Here is a 19707-nt window from a genome sequence, read left to right on the forward strand (position 1 = left end):
GCCAATGAAGTGGGCAGGTGGTGGTGGCTGCTGCTTGCTCTTGGCGGTGCCAGGACCTCCGTGGCCATGTGCTGGGCCCGCCTCAGATGCCGCTGGTTAGGTCGGTGATGACACGTGCTTTCACCAGCTTCCGCAGAAACTCTTTCTCTCGCTGGATATTGTGCGTCCAGGACTGGAAGGAAAGACATGGAGATGTGATGAGTTGAGCTCAGTGCCCTCTTCTGACCGCCAGCCTCCCATGCTCCAGAAGGGCCACGGCTCATCCTCCCTCCTTCCCCACACTGGGAGAACTATGCCTCTTCTCCTCTTCCAAGTCTTAGATGTAGGCCTTCCAACCTTGTTCCCCACAGACTTCAGCACCTCCTTGTCTGGCCGTATGTCCAGGGCACCTAGGTCCTAGGCACCCTGAGGATAGGCAATGTGAGTCACTTAGGTCTGGCCCAGGCCTGGCGGGTGGGCCCTGCTGGAAAGAGAACCGCGTGGGGTGGCTTAGTCATCCTCTGGCCTGATGCAATCCAGTCTCCAGGCCTGGGGGCAGCTGATGAAATCCTGCCTCTCAGATCAGAGGAGCCAGGGGGCCCGAGACCAAGAGGCTCACCTTTCTGTTAATGTGGAAATTATAGGGAAGATGCTGCCTTCTGGGGCTTTCCTGGGGGAAGACTGCACCCAGGCTGAGGCTCTTTCCTGTCCCCAGTACTCCCACCAGGAGGCTCTGATGGCTAAGTCTCTGATGAAAAAGGGCTAGCTGATTGACTCAGTGAGCGTGGACAGCCTCTTCACAGTTTGTACCCACCTGACTGCTCTGCAGGGTTGGTCAGCACCAAGCCTCACAGCGATGTTAACAAGCACCGTTTACTGGTGCTAAGGATGCAGGGCTCTGTCCTGTCCTTATTCTCATTCAGTCAACTTTGTACAACTGGCCAGATCCTTTCAATCTAAACGCAGGCAAAACTCCCTATATTCTCTGAGTATTCCCTTCTACTTTTTATTTTTTTTTTATTTTTTTTTTTCAACATTTATTTATTTTTGGGACAGAGAGAGACAGAGCATGAACGGGGGAGGGACAGAGAGAGAGGGAGACACAGAATCAGAAACAGGCTCCAGGCTCTGAGCCATCAGCCCAGAGCCCGACGCGGGGCTCGAACTCACGGACCGCGAGATCGTGACCTGGCTGAAGTCGGACGCTTAACCGACTGCGCCACCCAGGCGCCCCATACTTTTTTTTTTTTAATTAAAAAAAAAAATGTTCATTTTTGAGAGAGAGAGAGTGAGAGAGCATGAGTGGGGGAGGGGCAGAGAGCGAGGGAGACAGAATCTGAAGCAGGTTCCAGGCTCTGAGCTGTCAGCACAGAGCCCAACACGGGGCTCAAACTCGTGAACCGTGAGATCATGACCTGGGCCGAAGTCAGACACTCAACCAACTGAGCCACTCAGGCGCCCCTCCCCTTCAACTTCTTATGCTAACCACAAACCCAGCTGCCCCTAAGGACAGTGTACCCCAGATGCATTTCAAGTGGGGACTGTTCTCCTCTCCCCCAATCCACACTCCATGACACCTGAAGGTCTACAGGGTCTTCCTCTCTCTATTGGTCCATCTACACAACTGTTCCTCCAAACTCCCTAAAACCTCTGGCTCCCTTGAGGCTTCTGTCATTATATTCTGCTGTCTGTGAATTGCCCCCTCCCTGTTGCAGCGTGATTTGCCCTCATTCCTTGAAAAGTCCATCTTCTGGCACACTCTCTCTTTGAAGGCAGGGACTGTTTGGCACAGAGTAGGTGCTCGATAAATATGTACTGAATGAAATTAGATTTTGTGGGTAAGCTTAGGAGCGCCTAGATGACGCAGTTGGTTAAGCGTCTGTGTGACCAACTCTGGATCTCAGCTCGTGTCATGATCTCACAGTTTGTGAGTTCGAGCCCCACATCGGGCTCTGAGTTGATGGCACAGAGCCTGCTTGGGATTCTGTCTCTCCTCTCTGCCCCTTCCCTGATTGTGCTCTCTTTCTCAAAATAAACTAAAACAATTTAAAAAATAAGAAAGAAAGAAAGAAAGAAAGAAAGAAAGAAAGAAAGAAAGAAGGAAGGAAGGAAGGAAGGAAGGAAGGAAGGAAAGAAAGAAAGAAAGAAAGAAAGAAAGAAAGAAAGAAAGAAAGAAAAGAAAGAAAGAAAGAAAGAAAGAAAAAAAATGGATGCTTAGAGGAATAGTAGGGCCAGGATCTGAACAAATGTAGAAACTTACACTGCTCTCTGCTTATGTATCCCCTCCATCACCCCCAGCAAGAAGCAATCGATCTGATGGGTTAGTTTTAAGAACACCCACTGGGAATCACCAATGTTTGAAAGCTCAGTGGAAGACTGGACATTTTTTTCCTTAAGTTTATTATTTTTTTAGTAATCTCTACTCCCATTGTGGGGCCCACACTCACGAACCCGAAACCAAGGGTCGCATGCTCTTCTGACTGAGCCAGCCGGGTGCCCCAAGCCTAGACATTTTTTATGACGTTAAGGGATTATTCATTTTTTTAAAGGTGTGATAGCGGTATTGCGATACTTTTCAAAAAGCTCTTCTCTTTTAGAGAAAGTTACTGAAATATTCAAGGCTGAAACAATACAATATCAGAGACTTGTTTCCAAATAATCAGCGAGGAGGGGTGCATGAGGGGATAAACGGATGAAACACTGGCTATGTGCTGATAATTGAGGGATGTGGGTGACAGGTACTTGACAATTCGTTATTCTCTGTATTTATGAACACGTTTGACAGTGTCCATAATGAAAAAGCAAACAAAAAGGTGGGCTCTGGGGTGTAGCTCTCTTCAACCAGGAAATCCCTCCTCATTCTCCCTTCTATACAGATGGCATGGGAGCTTACCAGAACTATCTGCACTGTGTTGTCTATAGTATCTATGGGCTGGGGCAGAATTCTGGTGGTCCTGGGTCCCCAGCCTCAGCAGAACCCCGAATTCTGGAGGCAGCTGTCTTTCTGACAGCCCTTTTTGTCTTCAGCTCTGGCTCCCCGTCCTTCAGCCAGTCATTAAACGCCAGTGCTGCCCCAACCGCCCACACTTCTACCCTGTCGGCTCCCTGGGCGATTCCATCCATGCTGGCCTTGTATCTGAACAGGCAGCTGTGACCACAACTCACAAAAGGACGTTTCCAGACCGGGTCTCTCTGCTGGGTGGCACGGACCTCTGTGAGCCTGTGTAAGCCTCGGGCAAGCTGCTGCTCGGTCCCTCTCCTCCTCCTCGTCCACGCTCCCCGGGAGCACGTCCTATGCACCATGCCTGCCTCTCTGTCCTCTCTGCACCGCCTCTACTCACCGCTCAGCTAGCAGTCTAGCTCCTGGTCACCAGCCTTGGAAGCTGCTCTCCCCACCGTCCACGGGGCCCCCTCACTGGTGCAGCCACTGGCTACTTCCCAGTACTCATCTTGCTGGACTTCTCGACAGCACCTGACGTGGCAGACAGTCCATGAACGCTGCTCCCTTGGTATCCGTGACCCTGCACCTTCCTATCGCTTCTGTCCTTTCACTTTTCTCCCCTCTGAACTCCTTTGACGCCCCTTGCACATCCCCCAACATGCAATCCTTGCTCCACTGGCCTCCACAGCCCGCACACTCCCGCTGGGCCTAGACAATGGGCCCATGGGCCGAGTGGAGGGGAAGCAGTGGTGGGGCCAGGGTGTTGCCTGGTTCACTTGCCTACTGGAGACACTAAATGTGACGGCAGGGACCCTGAGCCCAGGCACCAGCATTTCCAGTGCATCCTCGTCTAGGACGTTGGGAGGTAACAGTGAGAAGCAGGGGTAAAACATTAATATTGGTAATACTGGTGGACCTTTATGTGTGCTTGCTATGTGCCAGGCCATTTTTTTTTTTTTTTTTTTTAAGCATCATCACGTCTAATCTTCCCCCAAGGCAGTAGGTGCTATCATTACCCTTTTATTGGTAAGGAGAGGAAAGCACAGAGCCAGGCTCTGAACCCAGGCCATTTGATGTCATGGCTTGACCTCCTCAGCGCCCTGCATGAAGGGGGTGCGGCAGACGCCAGGAGCCTCAAGCCAGCCTGTTTCACAGGGCTGGGCGGGGGCGGTTTAGCCTGAAAACGGAGATCTGGCGCACGGAAGAAAGGGAACAGTCTCCACCAGAGGGCTTTTCAGGGAAGGTGCTGTCCCCTTCTACCTTCTTCCCGTACCGAGGCAAGCCCAGGCCCTGCGGATTTAAAATTCTGTTTCTTTCTCTGTCTTCTCACTGACACTGAAAAGTTCCTGGTCAGGGGTGTTCATCTCTTGCCTAGACTGCTGTGACAGCCTCCCAGCTAGTTCTGTCTCCACCTAGTGCCCCTCATTTTTTTTTTTTTCCATTACTTATTCAAATTCAAGTGAGTTAACATATAGTGTAGTATTGATTGGTTTCAGGAGCAGAACAGTGATCGTCACTTACATATAACACCCAATGCGCATCCCAACAAATGCCCTCCTTAGTGCCCATCACCCATTTAGCCATCCCCCACCCACCTCCCCCAAAGCAACCCTCAGTTTGCTCTCTGTACTGAAGTCTGTGCCCCTGTATTTCATGCTGCAGGCGCAGTGGCCTACTATGCACTAATCTACAGCCTAAAATCCTTCCATGGCTCCTTCTGGCCTTCAGAGGAGAGTCCAAGCTCCTCACCATGGCACAGAAAGTCCTGAGTGACCTGGCTACTGCCCATGTCTACAGCCTTTCACCCTCTGCTGAAACGCCGGCACAAAATTTACACAAAGGGAGTATGTAAGAGACCACAGATACGAGGAAAGAGAAGCCAGGAGACAGGTAAAAGCTGTGCCAGTGGTTCAGAATGGGTGCTGGCAGGGGACAAGAAAAGCAAGAAGATACATGAAGAGACACAGATGGAAAGACCAACAGGCTCCTGGCAATCAGGAGGCAGGCTTGGAGCCAGTCACTGCTGAAGGTGATGGGGTCAGACAGACAGTTCTGGAGCTGTGCTGGACCTGAAATGGGGCCCCTATTCCTGAATCCCATTCCAGGCAACAGGAGGCCCAGCCGTAAGGCAGTTTCCGGTTTCCCAAGTCTCTCTTACATTCTTGCAATAACTTCCCATTACTTGAGGTGGCCCGAGTGAACCCCAAGCATGAAACAATACAGATGGCAACTGAAGCCACGGATGGGGGTGTCAATCTCCCACAGAACGTGTACGGAAAGAGAAGACTGTCCAGGATGGAGCCCTAGCGAATGCTGACTCTGAAATCAAGGACGCTGAGAAAGAGAATGAGAGAGACTGGCGAGCGAAATCAGAGGAACGCCAGAAATTACTGACTCCGAAGCCCGAGCAGGAAAAGTTTCAAAGAGGAAGGAGTAGTCAACATAAAGCATGTTTCTGAGAGGTCAGGAAACATGTGTCCACTGGATTTGGCAGCCTTGAGGTGAGTCACTGGTGACCTTAGTGGGAGTCATGGCAGGTGGAGGAGGAAGCCAGGCTGGGAGGGAGTGAGGAGTGCAGCGGGCACGAGCCAGCAGGAGCTGACAGAGTCCCTGCCGCAGCCTCCGTTTTCCCCGCAGGACAAGAGGGTGGGGGAGCTTTCAGGGAGGACAGGGCTCTGGGCTGGAGAAGGGCGCACCAATAAGCAGTGAGCAGAAGGACGGCTGGCTGAGATGGGAACCCCTACACTTACAGAATCTGCACAGATGGGAGGCGTCTTCCAACCCCCCCTCCACCCCTCATTCCTTTGTGGGATCAGAGAAGCTGCTCGAAGTGCTGGCCCAAGATGTGCAGGTTCCAGGCTGGCATCAGTGGAAGGCTGGTGGTGGAGGTGGAGGGAGTTGTAAGAGGGGCTTACGTGGGCCCTGGGTGTGAAGGCAGAGATGCCATCAGAAGAGGCTGACTGATGGCCCGGGAGACCTGGCACGCTTCTGGAACATGAAGGCAGCTGAATACAGGGATCACTTGGGAAGCAATGCTGGGCGATAGAGAGCTTCAGTGCTTTCCTCCGTGGCGGGGGGGGGGTGGGGGGGTGGGGAGGGGCAGAAGAGGTACAGGGACTGAGAGGCAATGTCTGTGGGTGGTTTGAGGGGGCACAAAAGTCCTCGGGGGGAAGGTAGGACTTGCAGTAGAGAAGACGGTCCTGAGCTGGTGCCAGGATGAGCATATGAGGGTTGGGAATAGCAAGGATGAGGCAGGTGCAGGACCAGGGCAGGGAGAGGGTCAGGGAGGGAAAGTTTGGGGAGAAGGGTGGGGAAAGGAGTGCTGGGTTCAGGGGCACAGAGGACGCTCAGTGGTCAGAGACCTGAATGCAGGGATGGACCTTCAGGGATCCAACTTAGCTAAGGGCAGGGCAGAGCCTTCTTGCGAGCTCTGGGCAGCCAGACCAGCTGCTGGCTCACCCCTTTCTGTTCCTTTGTGCTGGGACACCCCTCCATCGGCCCTGCCCAAGGGACTGCCCCCCAGCCAGCCCGGCACCTCTTTGATGGCCGCCATGCGCACAGTCTCATAGTAGTGCAGGGGTGCATTGGGTGTGCTCATGTCGTAGCCAAAGCCTGCAACCGCCACCTCATCACAGCCGTGTAGTGCCATGGTCACTGCCACACTGCCAAGGGTCGGGATGTTCTGGAGGGGAGGGAGGAAGTGTAGAATTCAGCTGGAGGACCGAGTCAGGCTGAGACCCTCAGCGACACTCATCAGAGCTGAGTTCCATTTCTGAGGAACAAGCCCTCTGCCCCTCACCCTGCCACCCCGTCCTCCCCTCCCACAGCATCTCTGACCCAGCTCCCCTCTGCCCTCTCCCGGGGCCCCACTCTCTCACCCCGCGGCCCATGAGGCCGTTGTTGAAGGGCAGTCCGATGAGGGTGAAGGCGGCCTCCTGGATGAAATACGGGTTGAGGATGCGAATCTCAGGGGGCTCCTTGGGCACTCGAGTGGCCACAGATTTCCAGAAGCCATCCGACGCACTCTGTAGACACAGCATAAGTGGGCATGAGCTGGGCACACAGCTTGCGATGGGGCCACGTGCGTGCGTGGCCAGACCCCAAGTGGGTACAGGCAAATGAGAAACAAGGTGGGGCCTGTGTGGAATAAACACCGTGGTAGAGGGATGACCTGGTGTGTGTGTGTGTGGCCGGGGGACACGGGATGTATGACAGTCACAAGAGGAGGTGGTGGGGAACAGAGAGCACATGGTGGGGCCACGGTGTATGATGGTGGACACAGAGTGAACTGCAGGGCAGGGGCACACAGCGTGGGGCACTGGGGTGTGCTGTTCCCAACCGAGAGGATTCTTGGATCAGCACGAAGACCCAGTGGGCCAGTTGTCCCCTGCCCTTCGCAACTAGCTGAGGGGCCCACGAGGACCCTGCCCTCCCTCTTCTATCTGCTCTGCTGGGCTCTCCTCCTTTCCCTTCTGCTGTCTCCTTGCTTTCAGTCAACTGTTCTAAAGTGAACCTGAAAAATAAGGACAGAACGTGAGCTAGTAAGGCACAGAGGAACATAGTATGCCACTGATTAGCGGCAGATGACGTTAGGCAAGTCACAAGCTCTCTGAACCTCAGTTTCTTTAACAGCAAAGTGGAGATCTCAGGGAGTGCAGTCCCATATGGGAAAGGCATCAGCTCTGAAACGCGACATCCCAGCATCCATTCCAAGGCCACACCTTCGTCTCCTGACTCTCTCCCTTCTTCCAGTTCCCAGCCCTACATTTCTGTTCAGTACACGACCCACCCCTTCCTGGTCTAGTCCCTGAAGCAGATCACACCAGCTCTCTTGTGAGCTCCCTCAGTCCCCTGCCCCCTTGCTCTTCGATTGCCCCAGCCTAGGGAAACCCTGAACTTGGGCTCAGTCCATTCACCCACCTTTTCCACCCTTACAACTGGGCTTCAGTACTGCTGGAGAGAGTCACAGTAATCCTGCAGACTGGAGGCATTACCAAGCCATGGACTCTAACCTACTATTTCAGGGTGTTTGTTATTCGCCTAGAAAACCTAAAACAATCAACTAAACTTAGAAGGCACAGAATAATTTAGTAATGGGATCTGTACTCCAACAGAAAACAGTCACCAGATACAATACAAAGGAGATCCCATCTGCAATCCTAACAAAATCATCAAAACTGAGTAATAAACTTAACTATAATAAAAAAAACCCCACTACAATCCTTTATCGAGAGATATAAAAAGAGGACTTGAAAAAAAATTGGAGATAAACCATGTTTTTAGATTGGAAGGCTGAATATTAACACAATGGCACACCCTCCCTGATAAATGAAGGCCTAACACCCTCCCTGATAAATGGGTCTAAGAAAAATCCCAACAGGGCTTTTGAAATTTACCAAAAGGATTCTAAAAACCCACCCAAAATATTCAACAGGTAAAATAGCCCCCAAATTTAAAAATTAGATATTAACAGGGGTGCCTATGTGGCTCAGTTGGTTGAGCATCCAACTCTTGACTTTAGCTCAGGTCATGATCCCTGGGTTGTGGGATCGAGCCCCCTGTTGGGCTGTGCACTGAGCCTGGAGCCTGCTTGAGATTCTCTCCCTACGCCCCCTCCCCTGCTCATTCTCTCTAAATAAACAAATACATAAATATTAAGAATATATTATGAAATTGCAATTATTAAGATATGGGATACGTGTATAAGAATCTGTGTGTGACACAAAGATCCGTGAAACAAGACAGCCCAGAAGTAGAGCAATATATATATTTGTTACTCTCTAAAGTATGTGTATGCGTGTGTATGTGTCTCTGTGTATGTATCCTGGCGCTTTGTGGTGGAATGCACACCTAGGTAGAATTCTCCGGTATCGCTATAGGAGTAAAATTGGTAGCGCCTTTCTAAAAGACGATGTGAGGGCCACCTGGGTGGCTCAGTGGGTTAGGTGGCTGACCCCTAATTTCAGTTCAGGTCATGATCTCACAGCAAGATCTCATGTTGGACACTGTGCTGACAGTGCGGAGCCTGCTTGGGATTCTCTCTCTCCCTCTTTCTCTGTCCCTCCCCTGCTTATATGCACGCTCTTGCTCTCTCTCAAAATAAATAAAAAATAAAAGGCAATCTGACAATATGTATCAAAAGCCTCAAAGTTGTTTTTATATCTGCTGACTGCAATATTTCTCTTCTAAATGTAGTCAGAATGGTGAAGACCTTTGGAAAAAGGTGTTTATTAGAGTGTTATTCATAAAAGTGAAAAAAAAAATCCAGAGGCTTACAACAGAGGTTCGATTAAATGATACATCTGTATAACTCAATGTTATAGACATCAAAAGTATGTTTTCTAAGAATTGTGTCACTAAGATGCACTGTAGCTTATTTAACCAATCCGCTGTTGCTGGACACGGACGTGGTTTCTTCTGGTTTCTCCAGATCTGCTCTGCCTTCTGTGTTCTCTCTTCTACTATCCACCCATCTTGCAAACCAGAACACCAGGAATCCACATTGAATTCTTCGTATCTTCAGCCCATCCTGGCTTACTTGGTCATCTGCTTCTTTCAATTCTATCTTCTTAGAATCCCACAGACCCAAGGTCAGGGGCGACAGTACCCAGTAGGAAAGGGAAGTGTGGACATGGGCCAGATCTTACGCAGACCTGGGGAGGAACCGCTCCTGGGAGGGCCAGGTGTGGACTGAAAGGAATGGCAGGTGCCAGCCTGTGCCAGGCCCCTGTCCCCTCTGCGGAGCCTGGCAGGCTCCAAGAGTTCTCCCCCCGAGGTTTCTGCCCGTGCCTGTCCCCCACACGTGAAGAGCAGAGGGCACAGGGGCTGCTTGGGAGAGCCAGGAACAGGCACAGCCTGGGGTGTGTGAGGCTCCAGGCTAGTTTTCACAGACATTACTTGATTTGTATCTCCTCCATTCTCCCCCACTTCACAGCTACAGATCCCAAGACAAAGTAGCATGCTCAAGGTCACACAAGTGGCTGGGCCAATACTCAAACCCAAGTGTCATAAAACCAAGATGGGCGTTCTTTCTCCACGCTATTTATCACCATCACTACCATTCCCACCTCAGAAGTCTGGGGCCTGGAGCTGAGGAGGAATGAGACCTCCCCTCTGCCTCCAGCAGCTCTGGGGTGAATAGGGGTCACCTGGTTGGTGCCCCACATCCCATTTCACGGAGGGCACTGGGGTCCAGAGAGGCGAGGAAATGGTCTGGCTGGATCCAACTTCAGAATCTGGCTCTCTCCATGACACCCTCTCTGAAACGTCTGAAGCCCCATATGTGACCACTATGCAAAACTGGCAAATGAGCTTATCACCTCAAACCCTCTGTGAAAATCTGATAAAAGCTTCAGCGGGGAGGAGGAGCAGCTGGCCTGGCCACTTAGGTTTGAGGGTACTGAATGTGTCACATTTACTGGGATAAGGCAGAAAGTCTCTCTCTCTCTCTCTCTCTCTCTCTCTCTCTCTCTCTCTCTCTCACACACACACACACACACACACACACGCCTCTCTTTTTGACTCCCTGCTCCCATGCAGCACAGGCCCAGCTCCTGATCTTGGCCTCTGCTCCCTGCCTCAGGGGAAAAATGTAGGTCCCACAGGGACAGGAGGCCTGCACTTGGTCTCAAGTCCCAGGGAGCCCTGCGTGAGAGCCCTGGGAACTGGCATACGGAACAAGTCAGTGGTTCTGTTTTATTTTTCCCCATCTGTCACTGTCCTGAGGCAGAGTCTCCTTAGGAATTTCAGGGAAAGGAGGAACAATAAGACTAAGATATGATTTGGGTATTTCGGTGTTTCCCCAGCCATAAAATATCAAGTACCAGCCTGTCTCCTAAAATAGAAGCTATGGCTTCTCTTCTCAGAAAAACATATACAGGCACATACACATTACATTTTGCAACCCTTGCAGAGGTTCACAGAATCCCTGAACTCAAGGGATCTGCTGACTTCTGATTAAGAATCTCTGGGGGGCGCCTGGGTGGCGCAGTCGGTTAAGCGTCCGACTTCAGCCAGGTCACGATCTCGCGCTCCGTGAGTTCGAGCCCCGCGTCGGGCTCTGGGCTGATGGCTCAGAGCCTGGAGCCTGTTCCCGATTCTGTGTCTCCCTCTCTCTGCCCCTCCCCCGTTCATGCTCTGTCTCTCTCTGTCCCAAAAATAAATAAACGTTGAAAAAAAAAAAAAAAAAAGAATCTCTGGTATCATGGGGCGCCTGGGTGGCTCAGTCGGTTGAGCGACCGACTTCGGCTCAGGTCATGATCTCACAGCTCATGAGTTCGAGCCCCGCGTGGGGCTCTGCACTGAAAGCTCAGAGCCTGGAGCCAGCTTTGGATTCTGTGTCTCTCTCTCTCTCTGCCCCTCACCCACTCGCATTCTGTCTCTGTCTCTCTCAAAAATAAACTTAAAAAAAAAAAAGAATCTCTGGTATCAGGATGGGTTAAATAGGTGATGGGGATTAAGGAGGGCACTTGTGATGAGCACCAGGTGCTGTATGTAAGTGATAAACCTACTCCCGAAACTAAATTTACACTGTATGCTAACTGGAATTTTATCTATCTATCTATCTATCTATCTATCTATCTGTTTTGCTTTTAGACAATAATACAGGTATTTCTGAGGTCAGTTATGATCATTTGTTCCTTATTTTTTTTTAATTTTATGTAAATCCAAGTTAGTTAACCACTTACATGGAACACCCAGTGTTCATCCCGACAAGTGCCCTCCTTAATGCCCATCACCCATCTAGCCCATCCCTCCTCCCACCTCCCCTCCAGCAACCCTCAGTTTGTTCTCTGTATTTAAGAGTCTCTTATAGTTTGCCTCCCTCTCTGTTTTTATCTTATTTCTCCTTCTCTTCCCCCGTTTTGTTTCTTAAATTCCACATGAGTGAAATCATATGATATTTAGCTTTCTGACGGACTTATTTCCCTTAGCATAATACATTCTACTTCCATCCACATTGTTGCAAATGGCAAGATTTCCTTTTTTCTGAGTAATGTTCCATTGCATGCATATACCACATCTTTATCCATTCATCTGTCGATGGACATTTGGGTCCTTCCCATACTTTGGCTATTGTTGATAGCGCTGCTATGAACATTGGGATGTGTGTGCCCCTTCGGATCAGCATTTTTGTATCCTTTGGACAACTAACTAGAATTTAAATAAAAACTTGGAAAAGAAAAAAAAATCTCGGGTATCAGGTGAGAAGGGATGAGAACCCCATACCCACCAACATCAAGGGGGCAGGTGGAAGCAGAGGCACCTGGGGGAGACCAAGAGGAACCATGAGACAGACAGGGATGCGAGTGAAAGAGCAGGAGCCTTGGAGTCTGGAAAACCGGGGTTCGCATCCTGATTCGACACATGTGTGACCTGGGGGCAGTCACATCATCTCTTCAAGCCTCAACTTCCTCGGGCCTAACAGGGATGACAGGACCCACTTCCCAGACTGTTGTGAGGATTGTACGAGGTGCTATGCACTTTGCAAAAGCATCTGGCACCATGTTTGGCACATAGCGCGAGCTTAGTAAGTCTCGTCTATTATGTCTGTGAGCCAGTGTCACAGAAGTGGAGAGGCAAGGAGAGGGTGTGGTCGGAAACGCCGGATGCCACGCAGGCCAGTACACAGACACACACGCGTTCACACGGGGAAGCCTGTTTTTCCCTCTGGTTCCCTGCAGGAGGGCAGTGGGCGACGGAGCCTTCCCCTGCTGGGTGACCCTGCCAAGCCCGGCCCCACAACGCAGCCCTGTCCCAGAAGGCTTGCCCAAATTTGGCCCCAGGCCTCTCACAGCTCATTTCCCTGCCCCACAGGACACAACACAGAGGCCTATAAAGCCAGCCCATGACGCTGGCCCCAGAATGGTCAAACCTCTCCTCAAGGCCAGCTGTGGACTGCATTCCTTGTCGAGTCCCTCCCCCTCCAGGAATGTCCCTGCCTCAGTCAAGCCTGGACCCAGCTCATGGGTGTGCAGCCGCCAGTCTCCCGCTGATGCAACAGCCAGGAGCAATGGGGAAAGCTTCTGGGAAGAAGGTGCCTCCCTGGACAGGTCTCCTTCCACAGCCCCTTCCTCCCTCTCCCTCAGGAGATGAGAGATCTGGGAGTAGAGAGGCTGACCTTGGGCTGGTGTCCCGCGGCCCAGAGCAGGGTGGGCGCACTCACTCGGGCTCCCGGCTGCTATTGCCTTGGGACAGGCTACCCCCTCTCCCTGGGGTCACCCCAACAGCTACCAGGTCTGCCCACCTCCACCTTCAATTCCTTCCCTTCCCTGCACAGGTCTGACCTGCACACTCTCAGGAGGACTAGAATGTTCAGTGGCTTTCCACTGCCCACGGAGACAGCCTGTCAGGATAATTCAGCGCGTGGGTCTGGTTTTTGCTTTTGTTTTCCTAAACCAACAGGAATCTGTAACTCAGTGGAAAAGACAGGGTAGTATACAAAAACCTCAATACACGGTAGGATGATTATAATGTGAGCAAGAGCCAAAAAAGAGGCTTAGAATACCTGCTGTGCTTATTTAGAATACAGAGGAGACATACCCCGAAAATGTTCACACACATGGCATATAAAATGGGAGGGAGGGCAAGGTGACACAGGAACAGAACTAGAAGCAAAATGAAGAGCTCGAAAAGAAGCTATTTACAGATGCAGATACTTCAAAGCTAATGATTGCAAATCACAAAGATCACAAATACTTGGGTGCCTGCTAGACATAAACCATGTTCTTTTTGTGCAGACATATTCTATAGTATTCCAGACAACCAACCCTCAAAATGCAGATTACAATCATACAAAAAGAGACCTTCAAGAGCATGTGGTCCAGTCCCTTGCTGAAGAAACCCAGGCCCAAGAGGCTTGTTTTCTTATCCAGTCTATTTCCCCTGAGGATCCACTACCACTGTTCTTCCCCAGCAACCCAAACCTAGTGATCCATCTCCCGTGACCTTGCCCTCTCCCTCCTGCCTGGGGACTAAGCAACTACCAAATCTGCAGCTTCTGCGCTGGTTCACCGTGCGACCATTCGCTTCCCACCTTCAAGCTTCACCCCACCCTGCTTGCGGCCTGAGCTGCCTCAATTATTCTGCAGGTCTGTTTTTGAACCCTGACACCTTAACTGCTCACTCTGTGTTCCTGGCCTATGTTTTTATCCTATCTAAGTCTTATTATCCTCGTCTATAGAGTAGGGGAAATAAGAATAGTTTCTGCTTCATGGCATTTTGGGGCTATGACAATGAAGTCACGCGTGTCATATGTCTGGTGACAAGTCAGCTCTTTGGCTTCTGCTATTGTTTAGTCCACAGGATGAAGTCCGAGCTCCTTGACGTGACCTTTATACCAAAGACCCGTCACAAGACCCTTCACCGTCTGTCCTCTGCCTACTCAGCCTCGTCTGCAGCCCTTGCCCCCCACATACATGCAGGCCAGCCCCATCGCTTGTGGGGCCAGGGACAAAATTTCAAATGGAAGTCCAGATACCACATGTCTGAATCTTGGATTCTAAATATTTGAGAGTTATAAATCAAGGTACCAAGCTGTTAAATAAAAATATATTCTCTTCTCCCTTGAAAAACCACCTGGGGACCCAGGTTTGAATTTAGAATCCGGCCTCCTGCAGATCTGTGCCGAGCCGTGGTGCTGTGAGGAGAGACAGCCCCAGCCCGGCTCCCTTCTATCTCCACTCCCATCCCCACCCCACCCCACGAGAAGCGTTGTGCACACGTGAGCAGACTCCCCAGCCCGCACCTCCACCTCCCTGCAAACAGCCCTCCTTGGGCTTAGGGGTCTGCACAGGGAGGTGGATTCTGTCTTTAGGAGGAAGGAAGTGGACTGACCACTGCTAGTGCAAGAAATTCTGAGGTGTCTAGCAGCTGGTAATGGTCTAGCGCTTGGGGATGCGCCTGCGGGGGGCAGCTCCCTCTTGGCCTGCTTACTCCTCTTCACTCCATGGCAGGGATATGGCAGGAGGAGAACCAGGTGCCCTCCCGCCCCGGTACAGGGGCACTGCACTCATGTCACATACCAGTTATACTGAATTATTTTTAATTCACCAACTGTACCACACTCACTACCAGTGCTCTTCTCTGTGCCCCAAACGTCATCTACGATCTCCAAGAGGCTGAGACAGGCAGCTGGTTAGGGTCCAAGGCAAATTTACTTAAGTGTCCTGGAGGCTGAGAAATGGGGTGGCTGGACCTTCCCGCCCAAGTGGCACTTGCCCTGTGCCCAGGTCCCGTGCTCTCCCTGATGCACTCACTCCTGGGCCCTTGCCTGGCTGAATCTCGCTTCTCAGAAGGGGACCGTCACCTGCAGGGGGAGCACACTGTGTCCAGCGTCGCCACGTGTACTGTCTTGCTCGCTCCTGAGGGCAGTCTGACAGGGAGCCACACGGGGAAGCTTTTCCTGTCCCCACTGTACAGAAGAGGAAAAACGAACCCCGAAGACATGGGCTGAGGCAGAGGAATCATCGTTCCCAACACCGAACCCAGCACTGCTTTGCCAACCTTGCCCGCACCAAAGGAATATGGGGGGGGGGGGCGGCCGTGAGGACGGCTGTGAGGACAGCCATGAGGACAGCACTCCTTCACGTCACCGAACTATCATTTACATAATAGACCCCTCAGGTTATATTTGGGTTTGGCCATTATTAAATAACACTCTAATAACAATCTTTGTGTGCCGATCTGTCCTTCCTTTGGGTAATGGCTATTGGTGCCAAATGTCATTTCCTTTCCAAAAATCTTGTCCCCGTTTATACTCCGACCAGTAGCCTCTGAGAGCACCTGTCACTGAACTCTTGCCAGAATCACGTATGATCATTTAAACATGTTCTTTAAAGATGTGGTGGGTGATAATGGCATCCTGTTGTCTTCACATGAATTTCTCCGACTGCCGGAAGGTTAAACATATTTTTGTTACTAGTTATATTTCCTTCTGTGTGATCTGCTCAGTCTCCTGCCCTTTATCTGCTGGGGTCCTAATGGTTTTCTGGTCAACTTTCATAACAATAACCATTTGTCTGTCATATTTCCCAAACACACTTTCCAAGGCTCTGTGGCATCCAGTCTCTTCATTGTTGTGAATTGTTTGAATTTTCATATATTATTAAGTCTCATTTCTCCTAGCGCGTCCACCCCTTGAAAGTTCTTTTCCCTCCGGGGATGTGATTTCTATTCTACTTACTTCAAAGTTCCCTTTGGCTGTATTTTTATATTTTACTTTTTAGTCCATTTGGAATTTATCTTGATGTGTGCTTTGAGGAGAGGGTCAAAAAAACCGTTTTGAAAGCTATATTTGGCAAAAGCAATGGACAGAAATAGGAGTCGGCTTGGGGCCGACTTCATGAGGTTGACAGACAACTGAAAGAGGCAAAGCGCCAGGCACCGTGCGGTTCTCATTTTTTTTATCAAGGACAGTGATCTTGACCTGCAAAAAGATCAAACATGGCTAAAGGAAAGAGAGGCCCCAGAGAAGCAAGAGGAGAGCAAGGGTCTGGATCTAAAAGAACGACCTCCCAGGGCCATGAAAGGGGGAGGCAGCCCAGCCAAGAGGAAAGAGTCCTGACTGAGGGTCAGAAGACTTGGGTTGGAATCCTGACTCTTCCAGAGGTTCCTGCCTTACTCTGGGCCTCGGTTTCCACATGTATTTATTCATTTATGTGTGGCCAACTGTGTTTAAGACATTGCTGGAGGCGATGGACTTACAGAGACAAACCCCATGGTCCCGGTCCTCTGGGGGCTTGGAAGAGTTGGCAGGGCAGTGACCCCTCAGGCGTAACAGAGAGAGGAGTGTTTCGGTGGGGACTCTGAAGAGAGGCATCTATGACAGCCTCATGAAGGGGAGCAGGTGAGGCGAGGAGGTGGGATATAGGATCTCTCTATTCTGGCACAGCCAGAGTGGAGGGTGTATGTTGGGTGCAAGAAAGAGGGGCAAGGACAAGGAACGGGTCGGCAGGGGCCAGGTCATGGGCGCTATGCCACAGAGCCTGGTTTTATCCTGCAGGCCAGTGGTTCTCACAGCTGAGCCTGTATCCAAACCTCCTGGAGGGCTCATTACAACAGACAGCTGGGCCCGCCCCCAGAGGTTCTCATTCACCAGGCCAAAGGTGGGGCTCCAAATGCATTTCGGACAAGTTTCTAGGTGATACCCACGTGTGGGCATAAGAAGGCCCTTTGAGAGTGGCAACATGTAGGCAAAGGGAACCATTAAGCAGGAGAAGGAACCAACCAGAGGGACACTTGAGGAGGATTCTTTTGGACACAGATTTGGAGAACAGACTGGAGGGTGACTGGACTGAAGGCAGGGAGACAGGAAGCTGCTGAAATAAGGCAAGTGAGGTTACTTTTAAAGGGGGGAAATCCCAGATTTGGAGACTGAATGAATACAGAAGGCAAAGGAGAAGGAAGAATGAAGCATGCCTCCCAGGAGTTTGGCCACGAGCCCGTAAGACCAGGGACTATCCCCGCAGCTCGGTACTGTGCCCGGTTCACAGCAAATGCTCGCTGGGTATCTGCTGACAAGTTGTTCCTTTAAAGGGAGGCAGAGGTTGAGTCCACTGGATTTGGAATCAGGTCGCTGCCAGCAGAGAGACAGGTCTGGAAGCTGGACTGGAGAGGGTGGGGAAATAGAAGGGGAAGACATGGAGAGTCATCGTGGAGAGGTAATGACTCTTTCTGGAAACCTGAAAAGGAAGGAAGGACAGAGGAGGAACACAAAGCAAAGAGGGCTTTCACTTTTAAGGTGAGAGACACCTGAACAAAATTACGTGTGTGAGAGGAGGATCCAGTAAGAAGTGAGAAAAGTAAAGGAAGATAGTTCCTGGGGAGGCGGGAGAAGACGGCAGCCAGAACCTGGGAGAAAAGTGACCTTGGATGCGAGAGGCACAGAAAGCATAGTGAGGGAAGCCTGGATGGATGGGGAGGCAGGTAACTTCATACACTGGAGGCTGGGAAGTCCAGAGTTCTTGATTGCTGACCACCTTTATTCTCCCTGTGGAGTAGGGTGTGAGACTTCGGCTTAGGACAGGGATGGAGGTGCAGTGGAACTGAAGACAGTGGTGAATAGGCTCCGAGAGGAACGACGGCCAGGGACAGGACACAGGGGTGGCAAGTGGCATCAAGATGCTGGTAAGGTGGGGCACCTGGGTGGCTCAGTCAGTTAAGCAGCCAACTTCGGCTCAGGTCATGATCTCACAGTTCGTGAGTTCGAGCTCTGCATCGGGCTCTACACAGACAGCGTGGAGCCTGCTTGGGATTCTCTCTCTCCCTCCCTCCCTCTCGGCCCCTCCCCAACTTGTGCTCTCTCAAAACAAATAAATAAACTTTTAAAAAAAGACGCCGGTAAGGTAACACCACTATCTCAGCTCAAGTTTCTCTCCATGGGGACTCCCTGGCAGTGGACTGGCTGGACGAGATAGTTGTGGGGAGGGGGAGTTGTCAGGCCAGGGAGACAGCACATGAAGCCTGGGGCTCCGTGTGATTTTGGTGATTGATTGGAATTGGCCGAATGAATGAATGAATGAGAGGTGTTACATGTTATGGTTACACAAGATACCTCTGGCTCCAAACGCGACCCTCCCACTTACTGTTACTTGTCGCCTGGCCTTGTAGGGTTGTTGACATGTCTGGCTGATGCACTGCTTGTAAATCGTGTGGCCCAGAGCCTGGCATGTGGAAGAGCTCAGTAAACGGCAGCTCTTATCATTCTCATGGGCCGTGACAGGTGGGAGCTGATCGACGGAGGATTCTACGCAGCAGGGTGATGTGGCTGACCTTATTTCTTAGGAAGACCCCTGAAGCAGTCAGAGCTGGGTATGACTTCAGTTCTCCCACTCAGCTAGCTGTATGAGCTGGAGAAAGCAACTCATCCTCCCTGTGCCTCAGTTTCCCAATCCCCCAAATGGGGGTAGTAACAGAACTGATCTAATAGGATTGTTACAAGAATAAATTCAAAGGAGGCTGGCAAACTGGAGAGCGTAACACGTGACAGCTGTGACGAGGGTGGCGGAAGCCGGAGGAGGCAGAGGAAGAGGAGAAAGGAGGACGAGGAGAGAGGCAGGAAGAGGGGAGAAGAGAAGGTGGCACAGTGATCATACTGATTATGAGGCTCAGTAACCAAGAGGTCACTGATGACAGTGACGAGAGGAGCAGGGGGTGAGACGGCATGAACCCCAATCCCTCAGCACTTTCTGTCTGCGTGCAGAGGAGTAGCAGTTAGCATGTGGCTGAGGGGCCGAGCATGGAGGCCTCCTGGCCCTCAGGGCAGAAGAGGAATGAGCCACCAGAGCTGGCTGCAAAGAAAACAGTGTCCCAGGAGAGCTTGTCTCTGAGGCCTGGCGGGGAGATGGTTGCTGGTTCATCAGAAGCCTAGTCACAGCAGGAGGAAGCCACGCTGCGTGCCAGCCTCAGCACCCTTTCCAGGTGCCCTGTGCAGAGTCGCCCCTGACGTGAGGTGATGTCCACACTGAGCTCCTAAGGCTTGGCATCCCTACCAGGTCTGGAACAGCATACAGGCTTAGGTGCAGATGGACATTCAGTCCCCATCTTGGGCCCGGTCCAATACGGCCTCATAGGCAGGGACCTGGTGGCCCTGTTTGCCCTGTGGATTTCCTAGACTATTAGCCCACCCCTGCTGTCTCTCCCAGGAGGCCCTGCGTCTCCTGCCTCAAGGCCTGGCCTCTGACCCCTGCTTTAGGTCTTCTCCTAGGTCAGACCCTATAGCCTAGACAGACAATGCTTCATTCCCTAGTGCAACTGGGCTTTTCTACTGGCACCAATAATTAATAGGT

General features: G+C 51.3%; 1 protein-coding gene across 1 annotated transcript in view; it reads right to left on the reverse strand.

Moving 5' to 3' along the window:
* Positions 1-19707, reverse strand: part of ST3GAL3 (ST3 beta-galactoside alpha-2,3-sialyltransferase 3) — a 200096-nt gene continuing 180389 nt past the window's right edge. The window contains exons 10-12 of the mRNA XM_047084561.1: positions 6799-6945; positions 6456-6602; positions 1-172 (exon numbers count right to left, since the gene is read on the reverse strand). Coding sequence (XP_046940517.1) covers positions 83-172; positions 6456-6602; positions 6799-6945 — 384 coding nt within the window. The 3' untranslated portion in view covers positions 1-82. The remainder of the gene's footprint in view (positions 173-6455; positions 6603-6798; positions 6946-19707) is intronic.

Source organism: Lynx rufus, unplaced genomic scaffold (genome assembly GCF_022079265.1).
Source record: "Lynx rufus isolate CCGP_SWC_20201006 ecotype Redwood Valley unplaced genomic scaffold, mLynRuf1.p SCAF_2, whole genome shotgun sequence".
Classification (NCBI taxonomy): domain Eukaryota; kingdom Metazoa; phylum Chordata; class Mammalia; order Carnivora; family Felidae; genus Lynx; species Lynx rufus.